Source organism: Vanellus vanellus (genome assembly GCF_965231255.1).
Source record: "Vanellus vanellus genome assembly, chromosome: 22".
Classification (NCBI taxonomy): domain Eukaryota; kingdom Metazoa; phylum Chordata; class Aves; order Charadriiformes; family Charadriidae; genus Vanellus; species Vanellus vanellus.
Window position 1 is genome coordinate 7,336,694 of NC_138927.1, and position 19,254 is coordinate 7,355,947.

The following is a 19,254-nucleotide window of genomic DNA, read 5'->3' on the forward strand; positions in this document are numbered from 1 at the left end:
GATCTGATTCTCGTCACGGTCCCTTCTGGCCCTGCAGTCGACGGGCTCAGAAGCGGGGTTGGCCGGGGAACAAGGACTGTTTCATCAAATGTTCAAGGTTTTAAAATTTGGGTTTCGTCCAGCGTGCAACCAAAGTGAGTCCTTTTGAAAGTTCTCCGTGGCAAACCACCCCGACACAAGTGTGTCCCAGAGAGCTGGGGGCTGGGGGCAGAGCCCACGTGGGCAGCCGAAACCTCCCGCCGGCGGGCAGGGCGTTTTGGGGGGCCGGCTGCTTCCCAGCAGGTCGGCACGTCCCAGCGATGAGCCTGTCCAGCCCCGAGAGCCCCCGCTCCCCTCCCCGCTGCCCACCCCAGCCCGCCGCGGCGGCGGGTCCCTGCCTGCCCGCTGCCCGCGCTGTCAGGCAGCATTGTCTCCGCATGGCGGGTTTCTTTCTGTGCGGGAGAGTCGTGCAGCCCCTCTCAGCCGCGCTCAGCAGCCTCTCGCTGTCACATTGCGTTATTTGCTCGACGAGAAGCGACTGGTGAACCTCTGCCCCTGCCGCTCCTTCCCCTGCCTGCAAAATTCCCGGTGGCCGCCCGGCCTCGCCGGGGGAGCGGGAGGGGGACGGCAGGCGAGGGGACCCCGGACCGCAGCGCCCATCGCTGCCCCCCTGCCCGCCAGCACCCGCGGGGGCGGCACGGGTGGCTCGGGGGTCGGGGACGGGTATTGTGTGGGGACTGGGAAGCGCCATCTCAGCTCGGTTTTAAAGGCCTGTCCTGATCCCCTCCTGGGGACGGCGTGGGGTGGGCATCTCCCCACCCGGGCTCTGCCCGCTGCAGGTTTTGGGGGTGAGGGTCCGGGCAGTGCCGAGCCCCTCGTCTGGGGCACGGCAGCACCCCCCCTACATTTCTCCCAACTCTTAACTCGTTCTCCATTATTTTTGCCTTCCCCTCCTCCCTCTCTCCGTCTCAGCTGCCTGATGAATGAAGGATGGGGTTTTAAGCCTTTTTTACCCCCAAGGCCTGCAGCGCTGGCTTGGCTGCTATCGCTGGGATAAATGCAGGCTTTTCGGCCCGGAGCAGCATCCGGCAGAGCCGCGCCGCCCCCCCCGCACCGGGTTATCAATCCCCGCTCAGCATCGCCAGCGCCGGGCTGGGTCCTCTCCACTGGGAGCCCTTTTCCTACCCTCTGGCCACAAGAAAGACCAGTGTGGCTTAATTCTGCACAGTATCAACACCAAACAGACTCAGCCCGACGCTACTGGCTTCTCTTAATTCGTCTTTGTATTCCTCGTTTTTCATGAATTTTTAAAAAGTTTCCATTCCTCTCCGCGCCTCCGTCTTATCCGCCGGGTTTTGGTGGGTTTGCCGGGGCGCGCGTGCCCCCGCGCCCGCGCAGGCTCTGCATCCCCCTCCCGCAGAAAACAAAGGAGACGGAAAATCAAGCTTGGCTCTCCCCACCCTGGAAAGTTTTCGGATGGCTTGAGAAATAAAATCTCCCGCAGCTCGGCAGATGAAAGGGCCCACGCGGTTATCAGATGCGTGCCGCCCCGGTGCTGGCACAGCCCGGTGGCACGGTGCTCTCCCTCGCGCTGGCAGCAGCCGCCGCTCCCACCAGCATCACTCAAACGTAAAAATACAGATGGTGCCACTTGCAGGGCTGGAGCTGTGGGGTGGGAAGAGGCTTTTGGAAGGCAAACCAAAATTATCTGCGCCCTCAACGGACTTAAAAAAAAAAAAACAAATGCATTTATCTGTTGTTTTGCTCTGCTGCAAAATGCAGTCTCCATCCATGACTGGGAACTGGAAGCTGCCTCCTCCCCCCGGCCATGTCCAGAGAGCAGAGAAATAAAGGCAGGATAGAGAAAAATGGAGAGTCCAAGATGGAAAACAGAGATATAGAGCCCGTGAATGCAGCCAAGCACCAGCGTTTCGGTTTGAATCTAAACACGGACACGCTGGGAGACTCCTCCACCCGCCCCGACCTGAGCCTTCCTCCGCATCCCCGGCACACAGTGTCCCCGGCGCGCAGCATCCCCGGCGCGCAGCATCCCCAGGCCCGCGGGGAGCCCCTCCCTCCCGGGGGGCTGCTGCTGCCAGCCGGGCTCAGCCTGGCCGTTCTTGTCGGCAGAGGGTGGCAGGGGCCGCGCCACCGTCCCACACGTGTCACGGCTGAGCTGGACCCGTCCTGGGCAGTTCCCTGCCCCGTCCTAACGTGCAGCAGCCCCGGGGGGTCGTCTCCCCCGTCCCGGCCAAAAGGAGCCGGCAGACCTTTGCAGCGAGCCCGGTTTGGGGCTGGGTAGGTGTTTCTTGGCCGTCCAGGCAGAACCTTTGTTTTTAAGCCCTCAATTAAATGCTCATAGACAGCCGGCTTGCGTGGCACTCGGATTATTATCCCCTTGGAGGAATAAAGTGCAGCATTGAGGCTTCTGGGATTCAAACCGATGGTTCCAGGGCTCTAGATATTTCAGTGCTGATGCTTAAAACCAGGAAGGCATTCCCTCCAGCAAGACAGCCACTACATCATACGGGGAACGCGCTATGAAATAATGATGTACAACTGGCCTTGAGGCACTCTTTGCAGCTTGATTGGCCTCAATGGCAGAGGAATAACCGAGAGTTTATTGCTTCTCTTCTAGTGATCTTTACTCCCAGCTGTTTTCTCGGGGAGGCCTGGATCCCGGTACCTCGTGTGAAGAGCCATGGGCTGCTGGCGAGGTGCTGAGCACGGCCTCTTCCCGGGATGGGGCTCTGCCGTCGCAGGGTGAATCCCTGCGGGAAAATGCCCCCGACCTCTGCCCAAGGCAGGCGCTGAGGCGCGGGCACGGCTTGGACCCCTTCCCCCCTCCTCCTGCCGGTGCGGCGAACTCCCGGAGCATCACCCAGCACCCTCGGCCCCAGCACCCAACCGTACCCAACAGAGCACGCCCAGCTGCTCACCCCTTCGCACCCCATCCCCTTCACCAGCACCCAAACCACCCGGCGTGCCCGCGCCTCGGCGCTGCAGCGGGGCAAAGCCCTGCCACGGCAGCGGTGCCCGAGAGCCCATTTCCCCCCACTGCAATCCCTCCCGCCCGGGCGGGAGAAGGGGGCAAAGAGCATTTTCACGCAGAAAGTTGTTGGCGATCCCCAGCTCCCGGCGCTGTTTGCAGAGGGCAAAGGTTAGATGGTTGCGGGTGATTTTTTTTCCCTTTTCTTTTGAGGAGTCGTGCTGCAAATAGCCTGATTTCTAAGATTTCTCTATCATTAAAATGTAAATGAAAACAGACACGAAAACAATCTGAATTTCCAGCCGAGTTGCTCTTGCTTAATATTCTACCCCGAAGGGGGACGTGCGGAAGCAACAACATTTCAAAGGGAATCATTAAAGAAGGCAGGCTCAAACTGCGTTTTCATCAGATACCGCGGCAGAGCCGCGCACTCGGGGTCTTGCCCATCCCGCCGCTGATGGAAAGGACGAGCGGGAAACAGCTTTGGAAAAAAGAAACGCCCAAGCCGGGGCGAGGAGGACCTGCACGCCGAGCCGGGGCTGTGCCGGAGCGTGCGGCCGCCTGCCGGGCCGGGGAGGGTCATGTCCCGGCGCGGTTCGGCTCCGGCTGCGGACGGGCAGCGCACGGGGCCGCGGATGCTCCGGGTGCACATGTGCGGGTGCGCGGCTGCAGCGTGACATGCGCGATCGAGCTGGGACAATGCCCGGGTTTTAACGCATACTGAGTGTTTAGAAATGCCCCGGAAGGGCTGCGGGGTTTTGCGCTGCATCCTGACGTGGGGAAGACCCCGATACCTCCCCAACCTGCCCGCGGTCCCCTCCCACCCTGAGCTCTCAGCGTCGGCGCTGCTTTGTTCTGTTTCAAGCAGGAGGCAGAGGTGACTCTATGCCACCAATGTAACGCGTTTAAAATTATATAGAAAATGAGAATAGCCTGAAAATGTGAATCTTGGTCACGCCCCGGAGCACCTGGGGTAGGGAAAGGGCCGAGCGGTTTTGGTTGAATCCCGAACACGGTCCTTGCTGCCCCAATAAGCTGAAACGTCAGCAGCGCTCTGCCTTGGCCGGCACGGAGTAGCTCAGCGTGCCGCTGGGTTTATATTTAGCTTTCGCAGATGTCACCGCGCAGCGGCTGCGCAGAGGCTCGCGGGGCGCAGGAGCACCGCAACCAGCGCGGTGCAGGATGCGGCCCCAGCGCCGGCCCCGGCTGAGGGAGGACAGACACCAGCTCCCGGGCAGCGCTGGCGCAGGGCTGCGGGACAGCTTCAGCGGTGCTTTGGGACAGTCCCCAAAGGCTGCAGGGACAGGTTTGGTGGCCGGGGGGGGGCCAGTCCCAGCAGATGCTGGAAGAAGAGGGTGCACTGAGGCTTGGGGCCCCCTGTGAATCTCCAGGGACATGGCTCTGGCCCGCGGGTGCCCACTGCTCGGTGACACCAACCCAGAGCTGCAGGAAAACGACGCCTGGCGGGGCAAGGAGCATCTCTCCGCTTAAGAGGCAGGAGCAGCAAAGGCATCCCGCGCTCAGAGCCCTCTCCAGGCCGCCCGTCTGGGCATCCCATGGGTGATGCTCACCGGGCAGGGCAGGTCCCCCCCGACCCCCTCCCTTTGCCCCATTGCCTCCCCCATCCACGCTTCCCGCTTGTCTCGAGGGGGCTGCGGGATCCGTGCTGCTCCCTGCCAGAGAAGGGGCTGTGTGGAAAAGGCTCTCAGCCGCCTGGCTCAGATGCCCACGGGCGGCCATGGCCGAGCGCTGCCCGGAGCACAGCGAGGACAGAGCCCCACTGCCCCCCCACACCCTCCCGGACCTCCCAGGCAGCAGCAGGTGCTCCCAGCACGGTGGCACATATGGATCCTATAAGGGCTGGGATCATCCCTGCAGGCAGCCTCGCTCCTCCGAGCACCGGGGAGCGGCAGGAGGGACGGTGGCGGTGGGACCCCGGGGCTGCCCGGGGGTGCGGAGCCCCTCGCCGCGCTGGGTGCTGCCCGGGTGCGGTGTTTGGGGCCAGGGGAGCAGCCCCGGCTGGGGTGCCCCTGCAGCCGAGAGCAAAGGAAAGCTCTTTTCCCGCTGTACAACAAATATGTGAGATCTGGAAGTCTCCGAGACACAATAAACAGGGGATCCCAGGATGCTTTAAGTGTGTCCCAGTCTGGATCTCTGGATGTTAATGGCCCGAGATGATTAATTTTCTTTTGTACTTTCATGGCATCAGTTATCACATCATTCGATTTTATTTTTAAAGACTTTTTTAAGCCCACGAAATACTGGAAAGAGTTAGGATGGATTCAAATTACAAGGTAAAATATTTCCCTCCAAAGCTTCATAAATACGTGATTTTTTTTTTTTAATGCTATTATTTTAACTTTCAAAGAAAGGCAACGTTTGCCAAATCTTGCTTTGTGCAGTAAAACCAGTCCAGTGTTAGAGGGATTTCATACAATAATAACAATAAACGTTCAGAGGAGACCTTAAAAACAAAAGGCCCTGTCTGCCCTGCATGGAAATTCAAGCCCCGGGGTCCGCAGCGCGTCTCCCCCCGCGCCGGGGCAGCCGTCACGTGCCAGCCCCAGCCCCGACGTGGCTCCCCGCTTCTGCCCAGCCCCGCGCGATGGCCTGGTCCCGACCCCGCTGGCGACGCTCAGTCCTCCCACCAATCTGGGGAGGTTTTGGGGCCGGAGCATCTCCCCCGAGCCCCCAAAAGCTGCGTAACCCATCTGCGAGCTGAGCAGGCAGCCCCCTATTCACCGAGGCTTGGGAATCCCAATCCCCGAGGATGGAGACGTCCCCGGCGCGGTCCTCGGGCGCATCCCTGTCCCCAGCCCCGACCCCGTGCCTGCCCGTTGCACCCATCCTGCGCGGGGCCGGGTCCGCGTGCGCAGAGGGAGCTGAGCGCTGGGCGCAGGGGGGGTTCACAGCGTTACAGTCTCCTGTGGGTTCTCGGGGGCAGAGCGGGGTCCCGGCTCCCCCCAAGCTGGCCCGGGCTCAGCCTCCCAGTTTTTTTGCGTCTTTATTGTTTTTTCCCCCCCGCAGTTGGTCGGGTTTTTAATTAATTCCCAAATCTCATTTGGGCACCGGAGCTGGGAGGGGGGGGTGGAAAATAATTCTGTCTGAAGTTGATTTTGCAAATCAGCACTGTCCATCTCGAAGCAGCTCCGGGGGCACGAGCACCGGGGCGCCCAGTAACCGAGGGGGAAGCCTCTTGCTGGCGGAGCGGATCCGCCACTTTGATGTGCTCCCGCAGTTATTCTTTCATTTCTTGAGCAAATAATCCGGATTTTCACAATATTTACCTTGGAAATAATTATTTGTGTAAAGCATTCGACCAAGATAAACAAGAGAATCGCTTGCTCTCTCCACGGGGACGGGAGGTCTCGCGTTCCCCTAGACCAGCCCGAGCGGGTGCCCCCGGGCAGCAGCCCGGGTGGAAGATGGGCCTTAAAGCCGAGCACACGCACGTCCCAACGAAGCCACCGAGGGCTGGGGACGAACCCCCTCGTAGCCCCGGCTGCAGGGCACGTATAAGGACAGAAAAATGCAGCCCATCAGCCCTGGGTGAATGGCTGACCCTGCCCCTGGTCTGTAAAAGGGGCTATTGCATCCCTGAATTCCCACAGACTCAGAGGCTGTAAAGGAGAGGGAGGGGCGGGGGGGGAAGAAGGTGAAGGAAGGTTCAAAGGGCTGCTACAGCTTCGGTTTTTCATCTCTAGTTAATCTCTGCGAGGCCTGAGGCAAAGTCACCTTTGGGTCAATACTCAGGTGTTTTTATCTGCCATCCCCATCTGCCCCAGCTGCTCCCTGCCCCCCCCCCCGACCAGTGGGGCCGTGGGGCACGGTGGGCGCCTTCCCCCGGGAATCCGGTCCCCCCGGTTGAAGCCGGGCTCTCCCAGGGCGGAGGGTAAATCCTGCGCCCGTGCTGCACCCCCGGCGCTGCCTCCCTGCCGCCCCACGGCCACGGGGAGCGCCGGCAGGAGCGTCACACTCGAGTTTTGAAAAGCAAAAAGGGGTTGAAATTGAGCACGGATTAAGGGCTGGTGTTGGCACCGTGCGCCGCCCGGGGGATGCGGGGCCGGGAGGAGGGTGCCAGGACCTGTGCCCTCAACCTGCGCTCGCCCACGTACCCGCTGCGCGCCCGGCAGGTTTGTCAAGGGCAGTACGGGAACAAATCCACGCGGGGCTCAGCTCTTGCACCTCCGAGGCTTTTATTAAGGTGTGCGACATGCCCACGATCACAGCTCGGGGATACGACACAGGCAGCAGGCACTGGACACGAGCGAGCGGGAGAGCGGCGAGGCAGCGCGCGCCTCGCAGGGACGCTGCCGGCCCCAGCGCGGGGCGCAGACGCCGGCACAGGTCGCTCTGAGCCGCGTCTCCCCTTTGCCACCAAATATCCTTTTCAGAAGCAGAGTTTTACAGAGATCCATGTTATACCCATCGGCGGCAGCAGCCGCGGGCGGGAGCAGAGCCCGGCCGTGGTCAGCGTGGGACGGGAGGAGGCTCAGCGCAGCCCCTGGTCCCGCTGCCGCGCTCGGCCGCGGTGATTGATTCGGAGTGCGGAAGCATCCAGCGGTGGGGCAGGCCGGGGTCTGCCCAGGCTGCCGGCAGTGCCGTGCCGTGCCGTGCCATGCCGTGCCGTGCCGTGCCATCCCGCCGGCTGGACACTGCTCCCCGGCACCAGAGTGGGGTCCCGACGGAGTCACGGCCACCTCTCAGCTCCGCTCCTCTGACAGATGGCGGGAAGAAGTTTGGCCGGGGGATACGGCACCTCTGAAATCTCTCCTCACCCCCCTTTCGCAGAGGAGACATGGAATCAGCGCCGGGCGTTGCACAGTCACCCAGAGCAGGCTCAGCCCTCGCCCCGCAGCCAAACCGCCCCGCTGCTGCTCCTGCCACATCAGCGACTTCAACAGAACACACATCATATTAACACTTAGCAAAATACAGCAAACAAACACAGCATCTCCTTTTTAATCTCTATTTAAGATGACTGTTCTTTTGTATGCTGTGTGCAGTCCTCACTGGATAAAATGTAGATTAGAAAAAAACAAGTCTCTTTGCTTTCAAATGATAAATTAATATAAACACCAGCAGCACAAGTTTGCAAGCAGCTTTCTGATCATGCACCGTGTTAAATAAAGCATCTCCCGCGACAGACAGATGTGCACATATACACACTGGCTGTAAGGTAAAATCTAAATTAACTCTTCTCTAATACTGAATCTAAAAAAAATATAAATTTGTGTCAACTGATTCAAATCCAATATTTTTAAGCATTCTGAGGTCGCTTTTCAGAATGACTTTTTTTTTTTCTTCCTCTCTCTCCATCTCGCTGCATGAGTTTAGATCTTATCTGCAAAGCTTTTACCAGCGCTTCGATAGGCGGTGCACCGGGGCGAGTCCCGCGGGACAGCTCAGGACACTTTGCTCACACCGAAAGCGGGAGCAGTGTTTAACGGCGGCTGAGCTGTTTCCGTACGGGCGCACCGGTGCGGGCGCGATGCAGAGGATGAAGTGGGCTTGTGCTGGTGCCCGAGCACGTGCCGAACTGCTCTGCCCAGGGACATTCAACAGCTTCGCTGTGCCGAGGCCCCCGCTGCCAGGCGGCTCCGGCCCCGGGAGCTCACCGCAGCGCCCACCCCGGCACACGCGCGGCTCAGCCGGGCTCATGCAAAGAACTGTAAACTAGATTTAAAAGCTGAGCCTCGTCACCCCAGGCTCAGCAAACCATAAGGTCCCGAGGTCTGCCCAGCCCGACACGCCACGGTGCCCAGACCGGCGGGACACGGTGCAGGGACGCGAGTTCCCGTGCAGAGGGGAAACTGAGATGAGTGCTTCGGGGACTCTCAGCTACGTTGGAGAGAGATGGGAAGGACAGGGTGGGCACCCAGGTGCCTGGCGAGTGCTCTGCACCGGTGTGCCGCACCAAGACGCCGCCAGCCCCGCGCCAGCCGGGAGGGCGAGGGCTGGGACCGGGCAGCGCCGGCGGCACCTCAGGGGCTGGGGGCGGCCGTGCCGGCGGGGCACGCCGGGCCGTGCTGCATGCAGCGGATGAGCTCCTTGCGGTTATCCAGGATGGTGTCGAAACTCTCCTGCAGCCGGTTCTGCTGGTCCACGACTTTCTGCTGGAGGCCGTGGATCCAGCGCAGCAGGGCCAGGCGCCGGTACATCACCAGCTGGATGTGGTGCTTCTCCTTCTCCCGCTCCTTGAAGCGTTCCTTGTCCTGCAGGTGCTGCACAGCCTCCGCCAGCGCTGGGAAGAGAGTCCCCGGCTCAGGCTCGGCCGCCCCCGGCTGGGGTGGGCTGCCGGGGCGGGGGGCAGCGGCAGGAGGGTCCCAGGTGCTCCCGCAGGCGCTGTCGGGGCTGTCGATGCTGAGGGAGCTGCTGGCGTAGCCGTTGTCCTCCACGGGGGAGCTCGGGGACTTGCCGCATCCCTCGGCCGGCTCCTCGGCGGCGGCATTTTGGCCCCCCACCCCGCCAACCTCCGCTCCCTCGGGGGGGCTGCGCACCCCCGGCTCGGGGAGACGCGGCCGCGCGGCGCCCAGGCTCGGGGCAGCATCCCTAAGCCGGCCCTGGACCATCTGTCTCTGCATTAATAACAGCAGATTATCAGACGGATTTGTCGTGTTTTCGCTCTGGCTGGAGCCCTCCTGCGGCGGGGACCCCGGCGCTGGCCGGCTCCAGTTCTCGTTGCTGTCACACACCTCTCCCACGAAGTTGGAGTTGGAGTCCTGCCCGCAGCCGGCCCCCGGCATGGCCGTGCCCAGCGTCGGCTCCCCCCGGCCCTGCCGGAATGGGCCGTTTGCTGCTGGAGCACCCAGTGGGCAGATGGCAAACATCTCGCCGGTCTCCTGCCTGCGAGAGAGAGAGAGGGGCAGAGCTGCAACGCGCCTGCGGCGTACGCGGGATGGCACAACCACAACTCTGATCAGCTGCAGTGAAATAAAATATTCTCTTATTTTATTTGCCTCTCTTTAACTGCACCTGAGTCATGGGCTCATCCTTTCCCGGCGTTTGGCCGCTGCTCTCAGCACGTCCCCACGTGACATCACCCAGGGACAACTTCTCACCTGGTGCGGCAGCTCGGGACAGGCACCCCCCAACCCAGCCCTTATCCTCGTGCGCTCCAGCCCAAACCCGCGCTTCCACGGCTCTCCTTTGGTGCCTGTCGCAGGGCAGCGCAGGGGCAGGCGCGCAGGCGGCACGCTCTGCTCCAGCAGCGCTTCTGCGGGCAGTGGATGCAACTCATCCAGCGCTGGTAGAGGAGCAGCTTGGTAGAAGATGCTTTTCCAACAGCAATAAAATGTATTTAAGCGGGTGAGACGTCGCGGGCTGCTCTGCACAAACTCCGCCGCGTCCTCTGCGTCGGGCTGTGGGTCGGGTCTGGTCTCCACCAGTGCCCAAACCAGTAACCCCACCGGGCTGCTTCCTGCTCTGTGGGACCGGGCGCAGACAGGTCCAGAAAAGGGACGGTCAACACCACGTTTCGTGCCGGGTCGTTGGCAGCGGGGGCCGATCCCCGAGCTCTCTCCCAGCGAGGACACGCTCACAAGAGTCACACGAGGGAAAACCCATCGAGGGGCCCAGTTTCACCCCTGGAAAGCTGCGCAGAGGCTGGAGGGGTCCAGGGCGCAGCGTGCCCAGCTCGGGGGGTGGGACACGGGCTGCAGCCGTAAGGGGGGGTCCCCACCAGAGCCGTGAAGATGTCCCCCCCGGGTCCCATCCCCTCGGCCGCGTCCCCCACAGCCGGTGGGGTACCCGCAGCCCCCCCCGACGCCCACGGCAGGAGGGCGCAGACCCAGAGGGGCCGTTTGCAGTGGCGAGGATGGCACCAGAGGGAGGGGGGCCACAGGCCTGGCATCCCCCCCCTCCACCCTCCATCACACCACCCCCGCCCCCGCCCGTTTGCGCCGTAGAGCCGCTCCCCCCCGCGGCAGCGTGGGGCGGGCTGCGCGCCCCGCGGGAGGATGCGCACCCCCGGGGAGAGACCCCCCACCCGCAGCCGCACTGCGCCGGGAACCCGCGGGGGGGGGGGGGGGGGGGGGGTGGAAGGAGGTGCGCCACCCCCTCCTCCCCCCCCCCCCCGAGTCCCCACCCTGTCCCCGTCCGCCGCCGCCCCCCGCCCCGGCCCGGCCCGGCCCGAGCACTCACCGCCGCCCCGCGCTCGCTGCGCCGCCGCCGCCGCCGCGGGTGGGAGCGGAAGCGGCCGCGCGTGGGGAGGCGTCACGGCCGCACTTCCGCGCGCGCCCGCCGCCCCCGCGGGGCTGCGATGCTGCGGGGAGAGCCCCGGCCACCCCCGCCCGCCGCATCCCACGGGAGAGCCCTCCCACGCCACGGGGGGGGGGGAGGGGGGAGGGGAGGATTCCCACCCGTGTCAGCCCGGGCGGGGGAGGGGCAGGAGGGGCTCGGAGGGGACAGGGGGTCGTGGGATGGAGACACCACCACCCCACGCCACCCACAGCCCCGGCGCGGGTGGGTGCGTGCGGGTGCGTCCCGGGGGTGTGGGACACACCGACTCCTTCCCAGCCCCGGCCCCGGCCGTCCCGTGAGCCTCAGCCGGTCCCCGCGGGGACGAGGGGGACGGTGGGACCCACCGCTCTCAATGGGGCCTTTATTCCCCTCGCCCACAGCCGGGGCGGCCGCGCTGGGAAAGGAAAAGGCTCAGGAACATCAAACGGCTCCCACGGGCGCCGGGCTGGCACCGGCGTCACATGAAGCACCACGAGTGTTTTGGGAGAGAAAGAGGCTTTGTGGGGCCATGGGGGGAGATGCACCGCGCGGTGAGGAGGCCGGTGCCCCGGGGGCTGGGAGCCGCGGTGGGGGCAGCCGGGGTGCCGCAGACCCCCGTTACCCGCAGAGCTGCCCCGAGCAGGGATGGTCTCATCTCCTGCTGGGTCCACCCACCGTGGCCGTCACCAGCGTCCCGTGGTATCTCTGGGGTGGAGATGGCATGAGCACAGCGCCGTCACCCCACGGGCTCCGCAGCCCAAGCCCACCCCGTCCACAGTGAGTCTCGCCGGGGGCTCGGCACCTCCTGCCCCCCCAGGAGGAAGGAGGGGATGAAGGGGCTTTCAGGGTGGATGAAGATCCTCTCCAGAGCTCTGGACTACGGGAGGTGGGATGTGGAGGAGAAATGCCAAGAGCAGATAGTCCTCCGTGACACTGCAATGGTTTGGAGCAGTGGAGTAACACAAGTGATAAATAAGTTCTTTTAACTTCCCATCCGTCTGAGAGGCCCCTCAGCAGCCCCCCCTGCTCTGGGCTCCTCCAGCCCCAAAGGCCTCCGCACCTCCATCCACCGGGAATCGGGGTGGGACCGAGAGCTGTAACTGGGGCGCTCGGGCTGCGGCGCTCCTCCTGGGAAAGCCCGAAACAAAACCTTCCCGTCGCACAGGAAAGACAGAAACTGACTCAGAAGCGTCTGTGAATGGGCAGGAAAGAAAAAAAGACTTTGGGCAAACAATGGGCTCAGCTCTGCTTTGCTCTGCTTTGCCTTGAGCTGAGGGTTTGTGTTTGTGCCGGTTTGTGTGGCGCTCTCATCAGGGGCCTGAACTCAAAGCAAAGCTAAATATCCATCACCCAGAGCAAGGAGGAAGGCTTCATCCATTCGGGGACCTTCTCCTCTGGTTTGCTGAGAGGAGGCACAGCTGAAATGGGCCTTTTTCTTCACGGGTTTAGATTTCAACAAGCAGAGGGAAGCTGCAAGTCCAGCCGAAGTTTGGCTCACGGGGCAGGAGCGGGGTTTGCTCCTCTCTCGGCGTTACTCATCCCCACGCCGGGAGTTCCCGCGGGGCCGGTGGGTGCGGACGTGCCAGAGCCTGCTGCAAACCTCCTGCGCCTCGGCCCCGGCTTCACTGGCGCTGGCGGGAACACCCCCCACACACCCTGCGGTTTGGGGGGGTTCATCCCCCAAATACCGGCCATGGCATGAGCCGTGTCAGTGCCGGGTTGGCAGAAGGGGCCGGGAGCAGCGGTTGCAGGGGTCTGTCTCGCTGGCGCTGGTCTTGCACTGGTGCAGCTCAGGTTCAGCCCAGCACCCCCAGGGTTGTCTGTGTCTGATGGAGACCGGAGGGATTTGCTGCTTGCAGTGAAAACAGCTCCGTTCCCCCGCGAACCAGCCGTCCCCTCAGCCCCAGCGGTCCCACTCCCCGAGGGCGCTGCCAGCGGGGATGGCCGCGGGGAACCCCAGCTCGGGGCGCAGGAGAGAGGGGACACAGGGGCACGGGGAGGCTGATCCCTTTTGGGCAGGGGGAAAAAGAAGGTTTGGAGGTGGAGGAGGCTTAATGATGGGGTTTGGAATTGTCTTCCCCTCCCCTTCCCCCACTTTGTTCCAGAAATAAATTAAAAACTCTCCCTCCAGGAAATTAAAAATCATTTAGGAAGACTGAGCGCAGGACCTGATGCGCTGGGATTTCGGAGCCGGGCGTCCTGCGGGAGATAAGCGCAGTGCACCTCGGGGCTCAGAGCAGGGAAGGGTGCTGGGGTGACCCCCCGGAGCCGCCCCAGAGGGCACTGACACCAGATTCCCCCAGCAAAGCAGGTCCCTGGGACCCTGCATGCAGCACCCTTCCCCTGGGCTCAGCGGGTGGCCTGGCCGCAGGACCCCCCTTGCACCCCGGGACTTCCATGGCCGCAGGGACCTTGCCCCAGCAGAGACCCGGCACTGCCACAGGGAAACGCCGCAGACGGGAGCCCGGCACTGCCCGTGGTGGAAATCATCCTTCAAACCCAGTGTGCGCGGGGCAGGCTGCTTCTCATCTGCCGTGCGTCCCACTAAGCGAAGCAACGTGCCACGGGCTTTGAACAAAATTGGTCCCAGAAGAAGCCCTCATGCTCGGCCCCGTGCCCGCATGGTGTCGGCCCCGTGCCCGACCTCTCCGCTGGGAAGAAGACTCCGGGGATGGGTATGGATGGGTTAGGGGGACCAGGATGGCGGAGGGAGGGGAAGGGCCTTCGGCATCAGGCAGGGGCTGCCTCCTCCTGCGCGAGGGCAGGGACCCCGCGGCCGCCTCCCCAGGTCCTGCCTGCGGCCCCTCTGCCCACTGCGCGCAGCAATGCGTGCCCACGCGCACACGCTGCACGCCCACGTGTGTGCACTGCGCGCACGCCAGCGCTCGGGCTGGGAGAGCGAGCGAGCGCTGGTGCGTGGGGAGGCTGCGCGCGGGGGCAGGTGAGTGGGCAGGAGGCTGCGGCGCAAGAAGGAAATGAAACATGTTTTTTCGGGAGATTTCCACATTCTTCCCCTCCCTGGGCTCCCACCCGTTCCCATCTCCCGCCCTGTCCCGCATGGGGCACCGGCCCGGCTGCGCACACCGGGGGCAATGGCCATGGTGGGGCCGTGCTTGGCCACGCAGCGATGCTGGGACGGGCTCGGCCGGTGGCCGAAAACACCCAAGCACCCAGGAGCCACCTACCCACCAGCCCGGGCCCCCGGTGCTGAGACGGGGGAACCCGCCCCGAAAGAGTTAAGGGTGAGACGTTGCAAAAATTTCAGAAGAAAAAAGCGCCCTGAACCACATGCGACCTAACCTCCCCAGCGGCTCATCTGAGTTTAATAACGGAGGAGGGAAATCTCCCAAAAAGCTCTCAGAGAAATTAAAGTAAACAGCGTGCTGCCCTCCGACCCCGCGCTGCCCCGCCGCTGACTCGGCCCGGCTGCGGCGGCACCGGCGGCTCGGCGTGCGGTGTAATTGTAAACACATTCGGGTAAATACGACGGGGGGGGGGGGCGGTGAGGGGTCCCGGGGGAGCCGGTGGCCGGGCGGGAGCCACTCTCCCAGCACCCGGCAGGAACTGGGGCCGAGCGTTGGGTCAGCCGGGCACAGACGTGGCCGTGGGGGACACCGTGGACCGATGGCTTCGGGCTGCGTGGCCGTGCCCCGTCCCTGGCTGCGGGGGGCTTTGCGCGGCTGAGGCTTCACGGCCGACGTTGCCGGTGGGGCCAGGAGCCACCGACACCGTCACGCTGCCCCGTGACTGCGGGGTTGGGGCTGGAAAACCTCACGTCAGGCGCGCTGGCGGGTGCTGCCGATGGAGGGAGGAGGAGGAGGAGGGTGCTCTAAAGGGCTTGTCCTCTTGGCCTCATGAAATTTAAAAACAATGCTCTTATTTTCATCGATCCTGGTCATTTTTGTAGGCTGAGGCAAAGCAAAGCAACCCCGGGCGGTGCGAGCACAGGCGCTGCTCTCCGGGGGGGGACCGGCAAAGCCACCGGCATCGAGGGGGGAAGCGGGAGCTGAGCATCGCTGCCAGCCCGGCCCCGGCCCTGGGCCTGCTCCATCCTCATCCCTGTGCCCATCCCCATCCCTGGCCCCATCCCATCCCTGCGGTGCCCTCGTGTGCGGCATCCCATCGTCTGCATTTCCCATGGGGTTTTCTCTTTAGGGAAAACACCACTCAAAGACAGGGGAAGGGGGCAGAGGGGGCTGGATCTGGGCGACCCCCACACCCCTGCCCCGCAGCCCCAGTGCCGGCGCCCGGGCTGGTCCCCGCTCCCGCCATCTACCTGTAAAACAAATTATATTTCAATCAGAATCAAAGGCAGTGACAGATGCGCTGTATTTGGTGAAAAATGCCAGGAATCCACAGCCAGATTGGATTTCAGAGGAGTCGGCAATCCCACGGAGGCCAGACGGTTTCCACGGGACTGGAGGTCAGAGCCCGCCCCCCCCAGCAGCTCCCAGCCCCGAGGATCAGCCCTTGGGATGTGGTGGGACACTGGCAGGAGGAGGAGGCGGCGGAGGAAGGGGCTGCGGGGCCGGGGACCCCGGCGGAGGTGTGCACCTCCCTCCAGAGGGACACGCCATCGGTGATGGGGACCCAGCTCTGTCCCCGGGACGCGCAGCCCCGTCACCCGGCGGTGGGAGAGACCCCCCTCGCCAAACCGCTCGCGCCCGGGGAGAAGCCCCCTTCCTCTTGGCATTCCTGACTCCCAAAAAAGGGTTTCTCTTGGTGTGGGAGGTGTGCTCTGCCAAGAGAGCGAAGCTGGCGTCCCGCAGACGTTTCCTCCGGGCTTTATCCGCTGCTGAGCTACAAAAGGGGAATATTGACGCCAACTCCACCCCTTCCATCAGACCAGGACCCAAAAATCACCATTTCCTCTTGGCCTGTGAATCACTAATAAACTCCAGACAGAAAGGTCTGATTAGGAAATTGTTTGGGAAATGGAGCGGAAGGGGGAGGGGCAGGCGGTCGCCACCTCGGCCGGTGGCTCTGGGTGGCTTTGCCCCTCGGTGTCACCTCCCTGCGCCGCGGGACGGGTCCCCGCCTGGGGGTCCCCGCATCTGCTCCAGCCATGGGCCGCGTCCCGAGCCCAGACCAGCGGCTCTCCGAGTCCGGCTACAACCCAAGTTCACCATCGGATGGATTTGTCTGCCTGCGAGGATTCGGGGATGAAAATCACGGTGTACATTCCAGCGTAGGTTTTTTTTCTTTGACCGCTGTCCATCGCTCTCCCCGAGCACCCCGTCCCGCAGCGCAGCCCTCTCGCAGCGCTGGGACCATCCCCTCCCGCCCTGCAGATGGAAGGGTCCCAGCAGCGCGGCCCCCTGCACCCCCCCAACTGCTGCACACTTGTCCTGAAACACAAAGGCTCCACATTTGGACTTCATAACGCGGAAAACTTCAGGATTTTGAAATTTCAGTCTTGGACACAAATCTGATACATTCCATAAATGCTTTAATTTATCCCTTTGTCACAATATTTGATAAAAGGTTTGGTTTCAGCTGCCCTGCTTTGATTAATAACTGTAACAGATTCTAACCTGAAGGAATCGTCTTATATTGCGTTCGTGGAAATTAAATGTTTGATTGCGCATAGTCAGAATTTTCTGATGTGGGAACTGCTCCACTGCAGAACTTTGAACACGCTCTAATCAAACAACACTTTGGGTTGGGTTTTTTTTTTCTCAGCTTCCTCTTCACCTATAACAAGTCAAAACATCTGTTAAAATTCAATTGGAGCAAAACTGGCTGAAAAAATTAAAATTCAGAGTGTACAATTAAATGTCCGTCCACGTTGCAGCCAGGTGGGACGGCGGCACACGGGCTCTGCACACCGGGTGTCGATGTGGCCAGCACAGGCTGCGGGGAGCGGGGTCCCGCGGGGGCTTCCCACCGCCCCGTCCCCCGGCACTGGCACCGGCACCGGCACCGGCACCAGCACTGGGTGCTGCCACGCTCGTCCCTGCATTGCTGTGAGCTGCACGGTCCCACTGGCACCTGCCGGGGATGCCATCGCCGGGGACGATGCTGATGGCGCATCGGAGGTGCCAGCCCCGGTGTGGCACTGGGAGACGCTGGGTGTGCGCTGGTGCTGGCCAGGTCCCCCCCAGCAGAAAAGGCCTTTGCAGCAGAAGGCGCCTTTTGAACCAAAAAGGCCGTTTTCCTTCTGCTTGACATCCTTTGCTTTTTAACAAAAATAGAAACACTGGAATTCCAGGGCTGGGCTCGTTTCCCTTCTTTCTTCCTTTTCCACGGCAGGGTGAGGGGTTCAGATTTCCCCAAGCCGTGCAAGAGGGATGGAAAGCAAGAGGGAAAACCATAAGCCCGTGGGCACTTGGGAACAGGAGCGCTTTTCCGCAGGGCTGGTGTGAGCGGGCGGCCGGCAGCCGCTGCTGTTCAGTGCTAATCCCGGCCGCGGCCGGGCGCTACCGTGCTGCAGGTGCCCCTGTGCCGGACGGGAAGCGGTGGCACGTTTTTAAGGTCAGAAAGCAGAGTTTTCAGCAATTAGAGCGGCATGCCAAAATAAACTAAACCCCCGCTTCCTGGCGGGTCCGTTCCCATCAGCGTGTTTGGGTCCCGGCGAGACGGACCCCGGCGAGGGGCTCTCCTGGCAGGAACAGCCCGGCAAATTCTCTCTGCATGGGTGAAATTCCCTCTGCTACCGCGGTTATTATCTCCCAACAGGAACCAACAATATCCTTTCATTTAGGCACTAATTTGAACAATGTGCGCTGGCCGGGGGAGGAAGGGCGCGCGCTGCTCCGGAGCCTTTGAAAAATCCAAGCGGGAGCCAAAGCAGAAGGAAAACAAAGCCCCGCAATGATGTGACGGGCTCGGCGATGCAGGACCATGGGGCAGTGCCGGTGCCGGTGCCGGAGCCGCAGGCTCTGGCCATGCCGCCCGGGCAAAGGGTGACACTGGAAAGAGCCGTGGTGCTGCCAGGCACAGGGAGACGTGGAGCTCCAGACAGCCGTGTCCCAGATCCTTTGGAGGGAAGGTTATGGTCCGGGCTGCCCTGGAGCCGAGAGCCCCGGCCATGGCGGGGGGTGTGGGTGTCTCTTGCCCACTGGGGAAATTCGCCTCCTCTGCTTAAGCAGCCTGTTCAGCCTCGTAATTGCAATTTCCATAGGGCTGGAGGGTGCAGTAAAACACTTTTAAACTTGTTCTATCACAAAGCTCACACTAGGCACCAGAAAAAGTCAGTGTGTGTAATTGATAACTATAAAAACATTTTAACATTTTAATTTCCGTTTTTCAGGAGCAGACAAGACAAACGCAGCAGGGGGAAGGGAGCACCCACTGATGGCACACACACACCCCCCACACACCACCACTCTGGCACCCAGGGGCTGGCGGCAATGTCCAATGGGCTGTGGCCACCTCTGTCCCCGCGGTTTGCAGTGGGACCAGCATGGGTTGCAGTTGCTTCTCAACAGGGATCTTAGCATGTGGCTGGTGGCAGCAGCATCCCCATCCCCATCCCCATCCCCATCCCCATCCCATCCCATCCCATCCCCATTCCCATCCCTGTGCCTGGTGGGATGCAGCATCCCATTCCCACAGCCCACATCGGTGCTGGTCCCTCCTGGGCAAACCCCACGGGGGCTTGCAGGGGGAGACGGGGGGATTTCTACTGTATTTACTCTTAAAGTGTGGCCGTTATGAATATTCACACCCGCGTGGGGAGAGCAGGCGCGTTCCCCGACGGGGATATCAGTTGGAACATCATCTAATTGATTATGTGGAAATTGCTCCTGGTGGAAAGGGAAGCCCTCGCCTCGCTCTCGGTGAATTAATTTAGCTTGTGCCATTCTTCGCTGTGCTCAATTAATCTTGTTAAAGTGATATAATTTTAGCTCGTACTTCACACATAGGGGTACCGGGGAGACCCTGGCTGATAACGACGGGAGGTTAGATAATGACGGCGTAACGGGGGCTCGGACCCTTCATGCGGGAGGGACGGTGGTGGGAGAGGGGGTCCTGCTGCTGGCCCTGGCCCCGATGTGCAGGATCGGGCCCAGGACCGGCAGGACCCCAGGGTGCCATCCCTGCCGGGGGGGCCGGGGCCACCG

General features: G+C 62.4%; 1 protein-coding gene across 1 annotated transcript; it reads right to left on the reverse strand.

Annotated features, from left to right (window-relative positions):
• Positions 1–8,952: 8,952 nt before the first annotated feature.
• LOC309680654 (UPF0500 protein C1orf216) lies at positions 8,953–9,808 on the reverse strand (the record flags this gene model as incomplete). The annotated part of the gene is made up of 1 exon (XM_082494326.1): positions 8,953–9,808. Exon 1 carries the CDS (start codon positions 9,796–9,798, stop codon positions 8,953–8,955), a length of 846 nt encoding a protein of 281 aa, XP_082350452.1. The 5' UTR covers positions 9,799–9,808.
• Positions 9,809–19,254: the final 9,446 nt, after the last annotated feature.